Consider the following 19939-nt stretch of genomic DNA (forward strand, 5'->3'; position numbering starts at 1 on the left):
CTTGTCAGCTCGGGGGTTTGAACTTGCAACCTTCTGGTTACTAGTCCAACGCTCTAACCACTTATATTCTTATTGACAATAACAACGACTCCAAGATAACACAATACTTTATCTACCACTAATTTCTATTGGGCACAAAATAATCGGAAACACAACCAAAACATACAGCGAATGCATCCAACAAGTTTTTGGAGTCACAAGCTTGAAGTATTTTTTATTTTTTTATTTCACCTTTATTTAACCAGGTAGGCTAGTTGAGAACAAGTTCTCATTTGCAACTGCGACCTGGCCAAGATAAAGCATAGCAGTGTGAACAGACAACACAGAGTTACACATGGAGTAAACAATTAACAAGTCAATAACACAGTAGAAAAAAAAGGGGAGTCTATATACATTGTGTGCAAAATGCATGAGGAGGTAGGCGAATAATTACAATTTTGCAGATTAACACTGGGGTGATAAATGATCAGATGGTAATGTACATTTAGAGATATTGGTGTGCAAAAGAGCAGAAAAGTAAATAAATTTAAAAAATACGTTTTACTAGGGTAAGTTTGGCGGCGTGCGTGAAGGAGGCTTTGTTGCGGAATAGAAAGCCGACTCTTGATTTGATTTTCGATTGGAGATGTTTGATATGAGTCTGGAAGGAGAGTTTACAGTCTTGCCAGACACCTAGGTACTTATAGATGTCCACATATTCAAGGTCGGAACCATCCAGGGTGGTGATGCTAGTCGGGCATGCGGGTGCAGGCAGCGATCGGTTGAAAAGCATGCATTTGGTTTTACTAGCATTTAAGAGCAGTTGGAGGCCACGGAAGGAGTGTTGTATGGCATTGAAGCTCAATTGGAGGTTAGATAGCACAGTGTCCAAGGACGGGCCGGAAGTATATAGAATGGTGTCGTCTGCGTAGAGGTGGATCAGGGAATCGCCCGCAGCAAGAGCAACATCATTGATATATACAGAGAAAAGAGTCGGCCCAAGAATTGAACCCTGTGGCACCCCCATAGAGACTGCCAGAGGACCGGACAGCATGCCCTCCGATTTGACACACTGAACTCTGTTTGCAAAGTAATTGGTGAACCAGGCAAGGCAGTCATCCGAAAACCGAGGCTACTGAGTCTGCCGATAAGAATATGGTGATTGACAGAGTCGAAAGCCTTGGCAAGGTCGATGAAGACGGCTGCACAGTACTGTCTTTTATCGATGGCGGTTATGATATCGTTTAGTACCTTGAGTGTGGCTGAGGTGCACCCGTGACCGGCTCGGAAACCAGATTGCACAGCGGAGAAGGTACGGTGGGATTCGAGATGGTCAGTGACCTGTTTGTTGACTTGGCTTTCGAAGACCTTAGATAGGCAGGGCAGGATGGATATAGGTCTGTAACAGTTTGGGTCCAGGGTGTCTCCCCCTTTGAAGAGGGGGATGACTGCAGCAGCTTTCCAATCCTTGGGGATCTCAGACGATATGAAAGAGAGGTTGAACAGGCTGGTAATAGGGGTTGCGACAATGGCGGCGGATAGTTTCAGAAATAGAGGGTCCAGATTGTCAAGCCCAGCTGATTTGTACGGGTCCAGGTTTTGCAGCTCTTTCAGAACATCTGCTATCTGGATTTGGGTAAAGGAGAACCTGGAGAGGCTTGGGCGAGGAGATGCGGGTGGGGGGCGGGGCTGTTGGCCGAGGTTGGAGTAGCCAGGCGGAAGGCATGGCCTACGGAGCTGTGAGGGGAACGGCACCGCAGTACCTCCAGGCTCTGATCAGGCCCTACACCCAAACAAGGGCACTGCATTCATCCACCTCTGGCCTGCTCGCCTCCCTACCACTGAGGAAGTACAGTTCCCGCTCAGCCCAGTCAAAACTGTTCGCTGCTCTGGCCCCCCAATGGTGGAACAAACTCCCTCACGACGCCAGGACAGCGGAGTCAATCACCACCTTCTGGAGACACCTGAAACCCCACCTCTTTAAGGAATACCTAGGATAGGATAAAGTAATCCTTCTCACCCCCCTTAAATTATTTAGATGCACTATTGTAAAGTGGCTGTTCCACCGGATGTCATAAGGTGAATTCACCAATTTGTAAGTCGCTCTGGATAAGAGCGTCTGCCAAATGACTTAAATGTAAATGTAAATGGCCAGCCGTTGAGAAATGCTTGTTGAAGTTTTCGATAATTATGGATTTATCGGTGGTGACCGTGTTACCTAGCCTTAGTGCAGTGGGCAGCTGGGAGGAGGTGCTCTTGTTCTCCATGGACTTCACAGTGTCCAAGAACTTTTTGGAGTTGGAGCTACAGGATGCAAACTTCTGCCTGAAGAAGCTGGCCTTAGCTTTCCTGACTGACTGCGTGTATTGGTTCCTGACTTCCCTGAACAGTTGCATATCGCAGGGACTATTCGATGCTATTGCAGTCCGCCACAGGATGTTTTTGTGCTGGTCGAGGGCAGTCAGGTCTGGAGTGAACCAAGGGCTGGATCTGTTCTTAGTTCTGCATTTTTTGAACGGAGCATGCTTATCTTAAATGGTGAGGAAGTTACTTTTAAAGAATGACCAGGCATCCTCAACTGACGGGATGAGGTCAATGTCTTTCCAGGATACCCGGGCCAGGTCGATTCGAAAGGCCTGCTCACAGAAGTGTTTTAGGGAGCGTTTGACAGTGATGAGGGGTGGTCGTTTGACTGCGGCTCCGTAGCGGATACAGGCAATGAGGCAGTGATCGCTGAGTTCCTGGTTGAAGACGGCGGAGGTGTATTTGGAAGGCCAGTTGGTCAGGATGACGTCTATGAGGGTGCCCTTGTTTACAGATTTAGGGTTGTGATGATTTGTGTGAGATTGAGGGCATCTAGCTTAGATTGTAGGACTGCCGTTGTGTTAAGCATATCCCAGTTTAGGTCACCTAACAGAACAAACTCTGAAGCTAGATGGGGGCAATCAATTCACAAATGGTGTCCAGGGCACAGCTGGGAGCTGAGGGGGGTCGGTAGCAGGCGGCAACAGTGAGAGACTTATTTCTGGAGAGAGTAATTTTCAAGATTAGTAGTTCGAACTGTTTGGGTATGGACCTGGAAAGTATGACATTACTTTGCAGGCTATCTCTGCAGTAGACTGCAACTCCTCCCCCTTTGGCAGTTCTATCTTGACGGAAGATGTTATAGTTGGGTATGGAAATCTCAGAATTTTTGGTGGCCTTCCTGAGCCAGGATTCAGACACGGCAAGGACATCGGGGTTAGCAGAGTGGGCTAAAGCAGTGAGTAAAACAAACTTAGGGAGGAGGCTTCTGATGTTGACATGCTTGAAACCAAGGCTTTTTCGATCACAAAGTCAACAAATGAGGGTGCCTGGGGACATGCAGGGGACATGTAGATGTTGATAGATGTAGATGTTGTGTACTAAGAATAACCTAATATTACAATTCGTACAACTTTAATACACATTTAAGTGAATTTGTCCCAATACTTTTGGTGCCCTAAAATGAATGGACTATGTACAAAAAGTGCTGTAACATCCAAATTGCTATGGATGAAAAAACCCTCAAATTTAAACATTACAGTCTGCACTTTATCGTCATAGTTAAGTTATCATTTCAATTCCAAAGTGTTGGAATACAGAACCAGAACAACAACACGTGTCACTGTCCCAATAATATTGGAGCTCACTGTATTTCATGGACATCAGAACTGACTGCTGAAATGCTAAGGTAACAGTTAAGAACAGCAGCTAAGAGAAGCTTCCAGAGAAGTAACCAGAGACGGTCTTGGTTAGTGTAACCTAAGGTATCTGACATTAGGATTAGGGTTAATGTTGAGGTATGTATGAGGTATCTTCTGAGGAGGGTAAGGTTTCCAGCCATGCTGCTATCAGAATCCTCTGACATCCATTATTAAACAGGCCAGAATCACCAGGTAAACCTGTGCAAAATAAGACTGCTTAGGGTTAACACAGGCACCCCAGCAAACGTTCCCAGAACATTTGTTAAGTTGCGGCAAATGTTCTCAAAACGAATACTGTCCAGTTGTGCTGAATATTATTCAATGTTTGTATACAACATTCGCATTTTGTCCGTTCTTCACCTGGAAACCTAATGAGAATGTTTTGGGAATGTTCTGTGCTCAGCCCATTCCTGTACTCCCTGTTCACCTATGACTGAGGGCCACACACGTCTCCAACCACTCATGTCTCCGACCAATAGAATTTGATTTGATTGTTAAGTTGTTACAGATGTTGTGCCATTTTTTTGGTGGAAATTAGGAGAACATTTCAATGATGATTAAGATATAAAAAAAAAAAACATTATCAGAATTTTTTGGGAATCTTTTGGGGTAAAACCATAACTAATGTTTTGGGGGGTGTTATCATCCAGATGTTAGATAATACATACAGGCTACATACATGATATAGGCTATTAACAGTATAATATAGGCTACATACATGATATAGGCTATTAACATGATACAGGCTATAGGCTACATACAGCATGATATAGGCTACATACAGTATGATACAGGCTACATAGGGTATGATATTGGCTATATACATGCTATAGGCTACATACAGTATGATACAGGCTACATAAAATGCTATAGGATACATAAAATGCTATAGGCTACATACAGTATGATATATGCTACATATATGATATAGGCTACATATCATATAGGCTACATATCATATCATATGATATAGGCTACATACAGTATGATATAGGCTACATATCATATGATATAGGCTACATATCATATGATATAGGCTACATACAGTATGCTATAGGATACATATCATATGATATAGGCTACATATCATATGATATATGCTACATATCATATGATATAGGCTACATATCATATGATATAGGCTACATATCATATGATATAGGCTACATACGTATAAAATATAGGCTACATATCATATGATATAGGCTACATACGGTATAAAATATAGGCTACATACGGTATGATATAGGCTGCATACAGTATGATATAGGCTGCATACAGTATGATATAGGCTGCATACAGTATGATATAGGCTACATACGGTATAAAATATAGGCTACATGACGGTATAAAATATAGGCTACATAGGCTGCATACAGTATGATATAGGCTGCATACAGTATGATATAGGCTGCATACAGTATGATATAGGCTACATACATATGATATAGGCTACTGCATACAGTATGATATAGGCTGCATACAGTATGATATAGGCTACATAGAGTATGATATAGATACAGTATGATATAGGCTACATACAGTATGATATAGGCTGCATACAGTATGATATAGGCTACATACGGTATAAAATATAGGCTACATACGGTATAAAATATAGGCTACATACAGTATGATATAGGCTACATACGGTATAAAATATAGGCTACATACAGTATGATATAGGCTACATAGAGTATGATATAGGCTACATACGGTATAAAATATAGGCTACATACAGTATGATATAGGCTGCATACAGTATGATATAGGCTACATACAGTATGAAATATAGGCTACATACAGTATGATATAGGCTACATACAGTATGATATAGGCTACATACGGTATAAAATATAGGCTACATACAGAATGATATAGGCTGCATTATATTTTTTATTTTATTTGTTTATACAGTTTTTTTTCTCTCTTTTCCAAGAGATACCTGGTCCAATAGCAGCAGGGGGAACACCGTTTCAGACAAAACAACTTACACACTATAACACAACATTAAATAAAACTATAAACACACATACAGTACAACAAACATTTTACATTAAAAACACAAACATCTTGACTAAAAACAGCTGGCATAAAAACAATTACACTCTTCTATGACATATACATCGATCAAGTGTTTAAACACCTCCAACGAAAACTAGATCATCACATTTTAAAATTCTCAGGAGAGAATTCCATGACCACGGTGCTAAGTAACTAAGTAACTGTCCTCATTTTTGGTACTGTTAGAAGCAAATCAGAATGGGACCGTAATTGATATTTATTTACTGACCTGACTAAAAAAGAACAGAGATAAAATGTCATTTTACCCAATATGGCCTTATATAAGCCCCCTATCTACATCAACGGGACACTAGTGGAGAGGGTAGTACGCTTTAATTTCCTCGGCATACACACCACAGACAAACTGAAATGGTCCTCTCACACAGACAGCGTGGTGAAGAAGGTGTAGCAGTGCCAAACATTTACAAAAGCACAATCGAGAGCATCCTGTCAGGCTGTATCACCGCCTGGTACTGCAACTGCTCCGCCCACAACCATAAGGCTCTCCAGAGGGTAGTGAGGTCTGCACAACGCATCACCGGGGGCAAACTACCTGCCCTCCAGGACACCTACACCACCCGATGTCACAGGAAGGCCAAAAAGATCAAGGACAACAACCACCCGAGCCACTGCCTGTTCACCCCGCTATCATCCAGAAGGCGAGGTCAGTACAGGTGCATCAAAGCGGGGACCGAGAGACTGAAAAACAGCCTCTATCTCAAGGACATCAGACTGTTAAACAGCCATCACTAACGTTGAGTGGCTGTCGCCAACATACTGACTCAACTCCAGCCACTTTAATAATGGAAATATTGATGTAATAAATATATCACTAGTCACTTTATAATGTTTACATACCCTATATTACTCATCTCATATGTATATACTGTACTCTATACCATCTACTGCATCTTGCCTATGCCGTTCAGCCATTACTCATTTATATTTTTTACGTACATATTCCTATTCATTCCTTTACACTTGTGTGTATAAGGTAGTTGTTGTGAAATTGCTAGGTTATATTACTTGTTAGATATTACTGCATTGTCGGAACTAGAAGCACAAGCATTACGCTACACTTGCATTAACACCTGCTAACCATGTGTATGTGACAAATAAATGTGATTTGATTTGACATACAGTATGATAGGGGCTACATACGGTATGATATAAGCTACATACAGAATGATACAGGATACATACAGTATGATAAAGATTTCTTTTTTATTTTACCTTTATTTAACTAGGCAAGTCAGTTAAGAACAAATTATTTGGCAGAACGACAGATTTGGCAGAACAGGCAGAACGACTTGAACCTTGTCAGCTCAGGGATTTGAACTTGCAACCTTTCGGTTACTAGTCCAATGCTCTAACCACTAGGCTACCCTGTCGACCCATTCATACATGATATAGGCTATATACAGTATGATATAGACCACATACAGCATGATACAGATGACATACAGCATGATACAGGCTACAAAAAATACTATAGGATACATACAGTATGATAGAGGCTACATAAAGTATGATATAGGCTACATACAGTATGATAGAGTACATACAGTATGATATAGGCTACATATAGTATGATACATGCTACATACGGTATGATATAGGCTAAATACAGTATGATATAGGCTAAATACAGTCTGATATAGGCTACATACAGTCTGATATAGGCTACATACAGTCTGATATAGGGTACATATGGTATGATATAGGCTACTTACAATACGATATAGGCTACATACAGTATGATATAGGCTACATACAGTATGATACAGGGTACATATGGTATGATACAAGGTACATACAATATGATATAGGCTACTTACAATATGATATAGGCTACATACGGTATGATATAGCGTACATACGGTATGATATAGGCTACATATGGTATGATAGAGGCTACACACAGTATGATACAGGCTACAAAGAGTATGATATAGGCTACATATGGTATGATATAGGCTACATACGGTATGATACAGGCTACAAAGAGTATGATATAGGCTACATATGGTATGATATAGGCTACATACAGTATGATACAGGCTACATAAAGTATGATACAGGCTACATTTGGTGCCTTCAGAATGTTTTTACACCCCTTAACATTTTCCACATGCTCTTGTGGAATTACTGTTGTTTATTTTTTTATATATTTTTTAACGATTTACACAAAAGTACTCTGTAATGTCAAAGTGTATTCATGGAAAATAAATCACTAATATATTTGGATTAGATAATTATTCAATCCCCTGAGTCAATACATCTACATACAGTATGATAGAGACTACATACATGATATAGGCTACATACAGTAAGATATAGGCTACATACAGTATGATAGAGGCTACATACAGAATGATAGAGGCTACATACAGTATAATAGAGGCCACATACAGTATGATAGAGGCTACATACGGTATGATATAGGCTACATAAAGTATGATATAGGCCACATACAGCATGATATAGGCTATATAAAATACTATAGGCTCCATACAGTATGATATAGGCTACATACAGTATGATTTGGGCTACATTCGGTATGATACAGGCTACATTCGGTATGATACAGGCTACATACGGTATGATACAGGCTACATACAGTATGATACAGGCTACATACGGTATGATACAGGCTACATACGGTATGATACAGGCTACATACGGTATGATACAGGCTACATTCGGTATGATACAGGCTACATTCGGTATGATAAAGGCTACATTCGGTATGATACAGGCTACATACAGTATAATAGAGGCCACATACAGTATGATAGAGGCTACATACGGTATGATATAGGCTACATAAAGTATGATATAGGCCACATACAGCATGATATTGTCTACATAAAATACTATAGGCTCCATACAGTATGATATAGGCTACATACAGTATGATAGAGGCTACATACAGAATGATAGAGGCTACATACAGTATAATAGAGGCCACATACAGTATGATAGAGGCTACATACGGTATGATATAGGCTACATAAAGTATGATATAGGCCACATACAGCATGATATAGGCTACATAAAATACTATAGGCTCCATACAGTATGATATAGGCTACATACAGTATGATATAGGCTACATAAAGTATGATATAGGCCACATACAGCATGATATAGGCTACATAAAATACTATAGGCTCCATACAGTATGATATAGGCTACATACAGTATGATTCGGGCTACATTTTTATTTTATTTTTTTATCTTTATTTAACCAGGCAACTCAGTTAAGAAAAAAATATTATTTTCAATGATGGCCTAGGAACATTGGGTTGACTGCCTTGTGCAGGTGCAGAACGACAGATTTGTACCTTGTCAGCTCGGGGATTCTATCATGCAACCTTTTGGTTATTAGCCAAACTCTCTAACCACTAGGCTACGCTGCCACCCTACATTAAGTATGATATAGTCTACATACAGTATGATACAGGCTACATATGGTATGATATAGGCTACATACGGTATGATATAGGCTACATACGGTATGATATAGGCTACATACGGTATGATATAGGCTACATACGGTATGATATAGGCTACATACGGTATGATACAGGCTACATACGGTATGATACAGGCTACATACGGTATGATACATGCTACATTCGGTATGATACAGGCTACATACGGTATGATACAGGCTACATTCGGTATGATACAGGCTACATTCGGTTTGCTACAGGCTACATTCGGTATGATACAGGCTACATACGGTATGATACAGGCTACATTCGGTATGATACAGGCTACATTCGGTATGATACAGGCTACATTCGGTATGATACAGGCTACATACGGTATGATATAGGCTACATGACAAAGCCACCACCATTCTTGAAATTATGAGGAGTGGCACTCAGTGATGTGTTGTATTGTGTTGGATTTGACACTAACATAACACTTTGTATTCAGGGCGTGAAGTTATTTTCTTTCCCATAGTTTAGTGCCTTATATATTATTGCAAACAGGATGCATGTTTTGGAATATCTGTGATCTGTACAGGCTTCCTTCTTTTCACTCTGTCCTTTAGGTTAGTATTGTGGAGACTCTACAATGTTGTCGATCCATCCTCAGTTATCTCCTATCACAGCCATTAAACTCTGTAAGTGTTTTAAAGTCACCATTGGCCTATTGGTGAAATCCCTGAGCGATTTCCTTCCTCTCCGGAAACAGAGTTAGGTAGGGCGCATGTATCCTTTTAGTGACTGGGTGTATTGATAACCATCCAAAGTGTAATTTAATATCTTCGACATGCTCAAAGGGATATTTAATGTCTGCTTTTTTTCCCCGTCTACCAATAGCTGCCCTTCTTTGCGAACCATTGGAAAAACTCACTGGTCTTTGGGGATGAAGAAAAAATGTGCCAACGCTACAGAAGACTTTATCGGTCCGCTGGTACAGGACTAGTAAAGGCCCAGAACACTACTATATCATTAAGCTGATACAGGACTAGTAAAGGCCCAGAACACTACTATATCATTAAGCTGGTACAGGACAAGTAAAGGCCCAGAACACTACTATATCATTAAGCTGATACAGGACTAGTAAAGGCCCAGAACACTACTATATCATTAAGCTGATACAGGACTAGTAAAGGCCCAGAACACTACTTTATCATTAAGCTGATACAGGACTAGTAAAGGCCCAGAACACTACTTTATCATTAAGCTGATACAGGACTAGTAAAGGCCCAGAGCACTACTTTATCATTAAGCTGATACAGGACTAGTAAAGGCCCAGAACACTATTTTATCATTAAGCTGATACAGGACTAGTGAAGGCCCAGAACACTACTATATCATTAAGCTGATACAGGACTAGTAAAGGCCCAGAACACTACTATATCATTAAGCTGGTACAGGACTAGTAAAGGCCCAGAACACTACTATATCATTAAGCTGATACAGGACTAGTAAAGGCCCAGAACACTACTATATCATTAAGCTGATACAGGACTAGTAAAGGCCCAGAACACTACTATATCATTAAGCTGATACAGGACTAGTAAAGGCCCAGAACACTACTTTATCATTAAGCTGATACAGGACTAGTAAAGGCCCAGAACAATACTATATCATTAAGCTGTTACAGGACTAGTAAAGGCACAGAACACTACTTTATCGGTCCGCTGGTACAGGACTAGTAAAGGCCCAGAACACTACTATATCATTAAGCTGGTACAGGACTAGTAAAGGCCCAGAACACTACTATATCATTAAGCTGGTACAGGACTAGTAAAGGCCCAGAACACTACTTTATCGGTCCGCTGAAACAGGACTAGTAAAGGCCCAGAACACTACTATATCATTAAGCTGGTACAGGACTAGTAAAGGCCCAGAACACTACTATATCATTAAGCTGATACAGGACTAGTAAAGGCCCAGAACACTACTATATCATTAAGCTGGTACAGGACTAGTAAAGGCCCAGAACACTACTTTATCATTAAGCTGATACAGGACTAGTAAAGGCCCAGAACACTACTTTATCATTAAGCTGATACAGGACTAGTAAAGGCCCAGAACACTACTATATCATTAAGCTGGTACAGGACTAGTAAAGGCCCAGAACACTACTATATCATTAAGCTGGTACAGGACTAGTAAAGGCCCAGAACACTACTTTATCGGTCCGCTGGTACAGGACTAGTAAAGGCCCAGAACAATACTTTATCGGTCCGCTGGTACAAGACTAGTAAAGGCCCAGAACACTACTATATCATTAAGCTGGTACAGGACTAGTAAAGGCCCAGAACACTACTATATCATTAAGCTGATACAGGACTAGTAAAGGCCCAGAACACTACTATATCATTAAGCTGGTACAGGACTAGTAAAGGCCCAGAACACTACTATATCATTAAGCTGATACAGGACTAGTAAAGGCCCAGAACACTACTTTATCATTAAGCTGATACAGGACTAGTAAAGCCCAGAACAATACTTTATCATTAAGCTGATACAGGACTAGTAAAGGCCCAGAGCACTACTTTATCATTAAGCTGATACAGGACTAGTAAAGGCCCAGAACACTACTTTATCATTAAGCTGATAGAGGACTAGTAAAGGCCCAGAACACTACTTTATCATTAAGCTGATACAGGACTAGTAAAGGCCCAGAACACTACTATATCATTAAGCTGATACAGGACTAGTAAAGGCCCAGAACACTACTATATCATTAAGCTGATACAGGACTAGTAAAGGCCCAGAACACTACTATATCATTAAGCTGATACAGGACTAGTAAAGGCCCAGAACACTACTATATCATTAAGCTGGTACAGGACTAGTAAAGGCCCAGAACACTACTATATCATTAAGCTGATACAGGACTAGTAAAGGCCCAGAACACTACTATATCATTAAGCTGGTACAGGACTAGTAAAGGCCCAGAACACTACTATATCATTAAGCTGATACAGGACTAGTAAAGGCCCAGAACACTACTTTATCATTAAGCTGATACAGGACTAGTAAAGCCCAGAACAATACTTTATCATTAAGCTGATACAGGACTAGTAAAGGCCCAGAGCACTACTTTATCATTAAGCTGATACAGGACTAGTAAAGGCCCAGAACACTACTTTATCATTAAGCTGATACAGGACTAGTAAAGGCCCAGAACACTACTATATCATTAAGCTGATACAGGACTAGTAAAGGCCCAGAACACTACTATATCATTAAGCTGATACAGGACTAGTAAAGGCCCAGAACACTACTATATCATTAAGCTGATACAGGACTAGTAAAGGCCCAGAGCACTACTTTATCATTAAGCTGATACAGGACTAGTAAAGGCCCAGAACACTACTTTATCATTAAGCTGATACAGGACTAGTAAAGGCCCAGAACACTACTTTATCATTAAGCTGATACAGGACTAGTAAAGGCCCAGAACACTACTATATCATTAAGCTGGTACAGGACTAGTAAAGGCCCAGAACACTACTTTATCATTAAGCTGATACAGGACTAGTAAAGGCCCAGAACAATACTTTATCGGTCCGCTGGTACAGGACTAGTAAAGGCCCGGAACACTACTATATCATTAAGCTGACTAGTAAAGGCAACACTACTAGGACTAGTAAAGGCCCAGAACACTACTATATCATTAAGCTGATACAGGACTAGTAAAGGCCCAGAACAATACTTTATCGGTCCGCTGGTACAGGACTAGTAAAGGCCCAGAACACTACTATATCATTAAGCTGGTACAGGACTAGTAAAGGCCCAGAACACTACTATATCATTAAGCTGATACAGGACTAGTAAAGGCCCAGAACACTACTATATCATTAAGCTGATACAGGACTAGTAAAGGCCCAGAACACTACTATATCATTAAGCTGATACAGGACTAGTAAAGGCCCAGAACACTACTATATCATTAAGCTGATATAGGACTAGTAAAGGCCCAGAACACTACTATATCATTAAGCTGATACAGGACTAGTAAAGGCCCAGAACACTACTATATCATTAAGCTGATACAGGACTAGTAAAGGCCCAGAGCACTACTATATCATTAAGCTGATACAGGACTAGTAAAGGCCCAGAACACTACTATATCATTAAGCTGATACAGGACTAGTAAAGGCCCAGAACACTACTATATCATTAAGCTGATACAGGACTAGTAAAGGCCCAGAACACTACTATATCATTAAGCTGATACAGGACTAGTAAAGGCCCGGAACACTACTATATCATTAAGCTGATACAGGACTAGTAAAGGCCCAGAACACTACTATATCATTAAGCTGATACAGGACTAGTAAAGGCCCGGAACACTACTATATCATTAAGCTGATACAGGACTAGTAAAGGCCCAGAACAATACTTTATCGGTCCGCTGGTACAGGACTAGTAAAGGCCCAGAACACTACTTTATCATTAAGCTGATACAGGACTAGTAAAGGCCCAGAACAATACTATATCATTAAGCTGATACAGGACTAGTAAAGGCCCAGAACACTACTATATCATTAAGCTGATACAGGACTAGTAAAGGCCCAGAACACTACTATATCATTAAGCTGATACAGGACTAGTAAAGGCCCAGAACACTACTTTATCATTAAGCTGATACAGGACTAGTAAAGGCCCAGAACACTACTTTATCATTAAGCTGATACAGGACTAGTAAAGGCCCAGAACACTACTATATCATTAAGCTGGTACAGGACTAGTAAAGGCCCAGAACACTACTATATCATTAAGCTGGTACAGGACTAGTAAAGGCCCAGAACACTACTATATCATTAAGCTGATACAGGACTAGTAAAGGCCCAGAACAATACTTTATCGGTCCGCTGATACAGGACTAGTAAAGGCCCAGAACACTACTTTATCATTAAGCTGATACAGGACTAGTAAAGGCCCAGAACACTACTATATCATTAAGCTGGTACAGGACTAGTAAAGGCCCAGAACACTACTATATCATTAAGCTGATACAGGACTAGTAAAGGCCCAGAACACTACTATATCATTAAGCTGGTACAGGACTAGTAAAGGCCCAGAACACTACTTTATCATTAAGCTGATACAGGACTAGTAAAGGCCCAAAACACTACTATATCATTAAGCTGATACAGGACTAGTAAAGGCCCAGAACACTACTTTATCATTAAGCTGATACAGGACTAGTAAAGGCCCAGAACACTACTATATCATTAAGCTGATACAGGACTAGTAAAGGCCCAGAACACTACTATATCATTAAGCTGATACAGGACTAGTAAAGGCCCAGAACACTACTATATCATTAAGCTGATACAGGACTAGTAAAGGCCCAGAACACTACTATATCATTAAGCTGATACAGGACTAGTAAAGGCCCAGAACACTACTATATCATTAAGCTGATACAGGACTAGTAAAGGCCCAGAGCACTACTATATCATTAAGCTGATACAGGACTAGTAAAGGCCCAGAACACTACTATATCATTAAGCTGATACAGGACTAGTAAAGGCCCAGAACAATACTTTATCGGTCCGCTGGTACAGGACTAGTAAAGGCCCAGAACACTACTTTATCATTAAGCTGATACAGGACTAGTAAAGGCCCAGAACACTAATATATCATTAAGCTGATACAGGACTAGTAAAGGCCCAGAACACTACTTTATCATTAAGCTGATACAGGACTAGTAAAGGCCCAGAGCACTACTTTATCATTAAGCTGATACAGGACTAGTAAAGGCCCAGAGCACTACTTTATCATTAAGCTGATACAGGACTAGTAAAGGCCCAGAACACTACTTTATCATTAAGCTGATACAGGACTAGTAAAGGCCCAGAACACTACTTTATTGTTAAGCTGATACAGGTCTAGTAAAGGCCCAGACCACTACTATATCATTAAGCTGATACAGGACTAGTAAAGGCCCAGAACACTACTTTATCATTAAGCTGATACAGGACTAGTAAAGGCCCAGAACACTACTTTATCATTAAGCTGATACAGGACTAGTAAAGGCCCAGACCACTACTTTATCATTAAGCTGATACAGGACTAGTAAAGGCCAAGAACACTACTTTATCATTAAGCTGATACAGGACTAGTAAAGGCCCAGAACACCACTATATCATTAAGCTGATACAGGACTAGTAAAGACCCAGAACACTACTTTATCATGAAGCTGATACAGGACTAGTAAAGGCCCAGAACACTACTTTATCATTAAGCTGATACAGGACTAGTAAAGGCCCAGAGCACTACTTTATCATTAAGCTGATACAGGACTAGTAAAGGCCCAGAGCACTACTTTATCATTAAGCTGATACAGGACTAGTAAAGGCCCAGAGCACTACTTTATCATTAAGCTGATACAGGACTAGTAAAGGCCCAGAACACTACTTTATCATTAAGCTGATACAGGACTAGTAAAGGCCCAGAACACTACTTTATTGTTAAGCTGATACAGGTCTAGTAAAGGCCCAGACCACTACTATATCATTAAGCTGATACAGGACTAGTAAAGGCCCAGAACACTACTTTATCATTAAGCTGATACAGGACTAGTAAAGGCCCAGAACACTACTTTATCATTAAGCTGATACAGGACTAGTAAAGGCCCAGACCACTACTTTATCATTAAGCTGATACAGGACTAGTAAAGGCCAAGAACACTACTTTATCATTAAGCTGATACAGGACTAGTAAAGGCCCAGAACACCACTATATCATTAAGCTGATACAGGACTAGTAAAGACCCAGAACACTACTTTATCATGAAGCTGATACAGGACTAGTAAAGGCCCAGAACACTACTTTATCATTAAGCTGATACAGGACTAGTAAAGGCCCAGAGCACTACTTTATCATTAAGCTGATACAGGACTAGTAAAGGCCCAGAACACTACTATATCATTAAGCTGATACAGGACTAGTAAAGGCCCAGAGCACTACTTTATCATTAAGCTGATACAGGACTAGTGAAGGCCCAGAGCACTACTTTATCATTAAGCTGATACAGGACTAGTAAAGGCCCAGAACACTACTTTATCATTAAGCTGATACAGGACTAGTAAAGGCCCAGAACACTACTTTATCATTAAGCTGATACAGGACTAGTAAAGGCCCAGAACACTACTTTATCATTAAGCTGATACAGGACTAGTAAAGGCCCAAAACACTACATTTACATTATCATTGATACAGGACTAGTAAAGGCCCAGAACACTACTTTATCATTAAGCTGATACAGGACTAGTAAAGGCCCAGAACACTACTATATCATTAAGCTGATACAGGACTAGTAAAGGCCCAGAACACTACTATATCATTAAGCTGATACAGGACTAGTAAAGGACAAGAACACTACTATATCATTAAGCTGATACAGGACTAGTAAAGGCCCAGAGCACTACTATATCATTAAGCTGATACAGGACTAGTAAAGGCCCAGAACACTACATTTTCATTAAGCTGATAGAGGACTAGTAAAGGCCCAGAACACTACTATATCATTAAGCTGATACAGGACTAGTAAAGGCCCAGAACACTACTATATCATTAAGCTGATACAGGACTAGTAAAGGCCCAGAACACTACTAAATCATTAAGCTGATACAGGACTAGTAAAGGCCCAGAACACTACTTTATCGGTCCGCTGATACAGGACTAGTAAAGGCCCAGAACACTACTTTATCATTAAGCTGATACAGGACTAGTAAAGGCCCAGAACACTACTTTATCATTAAGCTGATACAGGACTAGTAAAGGCCCAGAACACTACTTTATCATTAAGCTGATACAGGACTAGTAAAGGCCCAGACCACTACTTTATCATTAAGCTGATACAGGACTAGTAAAGGCCAAGAACACTACTTTATCATTAAGCTGATACAGGACTAGTAAAGGCCCAGAACACCACTATATCATTAAGCTGATACAGGACTAGTAAAGACCCAGAACACTACTTTATCATGAAGCTGATACAGGACTAGTAAAGGCCCAGAACACTACTTTATCATTAAGCTGATACAGGACTAGTAAAGGCCCAGAGCACTACTTTATCATTAAGCTGATACAGGACTAGTAAAGGCCCAGAACACTACTATATCATTAAGCTGATACAGGACTAGTAAAGGCCCAGAGCACTACTTTATCATTAAGCTGATACAGGACTAGTGAAGGCCCAGAGCACTACTTTATCATTAAGCTGATACAGGACTAGTAAAGGCCCAGAACACTACTTTATCATTAAGCTGATACAGGACTAGTAAAGGCCCAGAACACTACTTTATCATTAAGCTGATACAGGACTAGTAAAGGCCCAGAACACTACTTTATCATTAAGCTGATACAGGACTAATAAAGGCCCAAAACACTACATTTACATTATCGGTCCGCTGATACAGGACTAGTAAAGGCCCAGAACACTACTTTATCATTAAGCTGATACAGGACTAGTAAAGGCCCAGAACACTACTATATCATTAAGCTGATACAGGACTAGTAAAGGACAAGAACACTACTATATCATTAAGCTGATACAGGACTAGTAAAGGCCCAGAGCACTACTATATCATTAAGCTGATACAGGACTAGTAAAGGCCCAGAACACTACATTTTCATTAAGCTGATAGAGGACTAGTAAAGGCCCAGAACACTACTATATCATTAAGCTGATACAGGACTAGTAAAGGCCCAGAACACTACTATATCATTAAGCTGATACAGGACTAGTAAAGGCCCAGAACACTACTAAATCATTAAGCTGATACAGGACTAGTAAAGGCCCAGAACACTACTTTATCGGTCGCTGATACAGGACTAGTAAAGGCCCAGAACACTACTTTATCATTAAGCTGATACAGGACTAGTAAAGGCCCAGAACACTACTTTATCATTAAGCTGATACAGGACTAGTAAAGGCCCAGAACACTACTTTATCATTAAGCTGATACAGGACTAGTAAAGGCCCAGACCACTACTTTATCATTAAGCTGATACAGGACTAGTAAAGGCCAAGAACACTACTTTATCATTAAGCTGATACAGGACTAGTAAAGGCCCAGAACACCACTATATCATTAAGCTGATACAGGACTAGTAAAGACCCAGAACACTACTTTATCATGAAGCTGATACAGGACTAGTAAAGGCCCAGAACACTACTTTATCATTAAGCTGATACAGGACTAGTAAAGGCCCAGAGCACTACTTTATCATTAAGCTGATACAGGACTAGTAAAGGCCCAGAACACTACTATATCATTAAGCTGATACAGGACTAGTAAAGGCCCAGAGCACTACTTTATCATTAAGCTGATACAGGACTAGTGAAGGCCCAGAGCACTACTTTATCATTAAGCTGATACAGGACTAGTAAAGGCCCAGAACACTACTTTATCATTAAGCTGATACAGGACTAGTAAAGGCCCAGAACACTACTTTATCATTAAGCTGATACAGGACTAGTAAAGGCCCAGAACACTACTTTATCATTAAGCTGATACAGGACTAGTAAAGGCCCAAAACACTACATTTACATTATCGGTCCGCTGATACAGGACTAGTAAAGGCCCAGAACACTACTTTATCATTAAGCTGATACAGGACTAGTAAAGGCCCAGAACACTACTATATCATTAAGCTGATACAGGACTAGTAAAGGACAAGAACACTACTATATCATTAAGCTGATACAGGACTAGTAAAGGCCCAGAGCACTACTATATCATTAAGCTGATACAGGACTAGTAAAGGCCCAGAACACTACATTTTCATTAAGCTGATAGAGGACTAGTAAAGGCCCAGAACACTACTATATCATTAAGCTGATACAGGACTAGTAAAGGCCCAGAACACTACTATATCATTAAGCTGATACAGGACTAGTAAAGGCCCAGAACACTACTAAATCATTAAGCTGATACAGGACTAGTAAAGGCCCAGAACACTACTTTATCGGTCCGCTGATACAGGACTAGTAAAGGCCCAGAACACTACTTTATCATTAAGCTGATACAGGACTAGTAAAGGCCCAGAACACTACTTTATCATTAAGCTGATACAGGACTAGTAAAGGCCCAGAACACTACTTTATCGGTCCGCTGATACAGGACTAGTAAAGGCCCAGAACACTACTTTATCATTAAGCTGATACAGGACTAGTAAAGGCCCAGAACACTACTTTATCATTAAGCTGATACATGACAAGTAAAGGCCCAGAACACTACTTTATCGGTCCGCTGATACAGGACTAGTAAAGACCCAGACCACTACTATATCATTAAGCTGATACAGGACTAGTAATGTCCCAGAACACTACTATATCATTAAGCTGATACAGGACTAGTAAAGGCCCAGAGCACTACTATATCATTAAGCTGATACAGGACTAGTAAAGGCCCAGAACACTACTTTATCATTAAGCTGATACAGGACTAGTAAAGGCCCAGAGCACTACTATATCATTAAGCTGATACAGGACTAGTAATGGCCCAGAGCACTACTATATCATTAAGCTGATACAGGACTAGTAAAGGCCCAGAGCACTACTATATCATTAAGCTGATACAGGACTAGTAATCATTAAGCTGATACAGGACTAGTAAAGGCAGAACACTACTATATCATTAAGCTGATACAAGACTAGTAAAGGCCCAGAACACT

At 40.3% G+C, this 19939-nt stretch overlaps 1 protein-coding gene across 1 annotated transcript in view; it reads left to right on the forward strand.

Moving 5' to 3' along the window:
• Positions 1 to 6039: 6039 nt before the first annotated feature.
• LOC135509754 (transient receptor potential cation channel subfamily M member 1-like) overlaps positions 6040 to 19939 on the forward strand; it is a 113489-nt gene continuing 99589 nt past the window's right edge. The window contains exon 1 of the mRNA XM_064930656.1: positions 6040 to 6171. Coding sequence (XP_064786728.1) covers positions 6040 to 6171 — 132 coding nt within the window. The remainder of the gene's footprint in view (positions 6172 to 19939) is intronic.

Source organism: Oncorhynchus masou, chromosome 22, assembly GCF_036934945.1.
Source record: "Oncorhynchus masou masou isolate Uvic2021 chromosome 22, UVic_Omas_1.1, whole genome shotgun sequence".
Taxonomy (NCBI): Eukaryota; Metazoa; Chordata; class Actinopteri; order Salmoniformes; family Salmonidae; genus Oncorhynchus; species Oncorhynchus masou.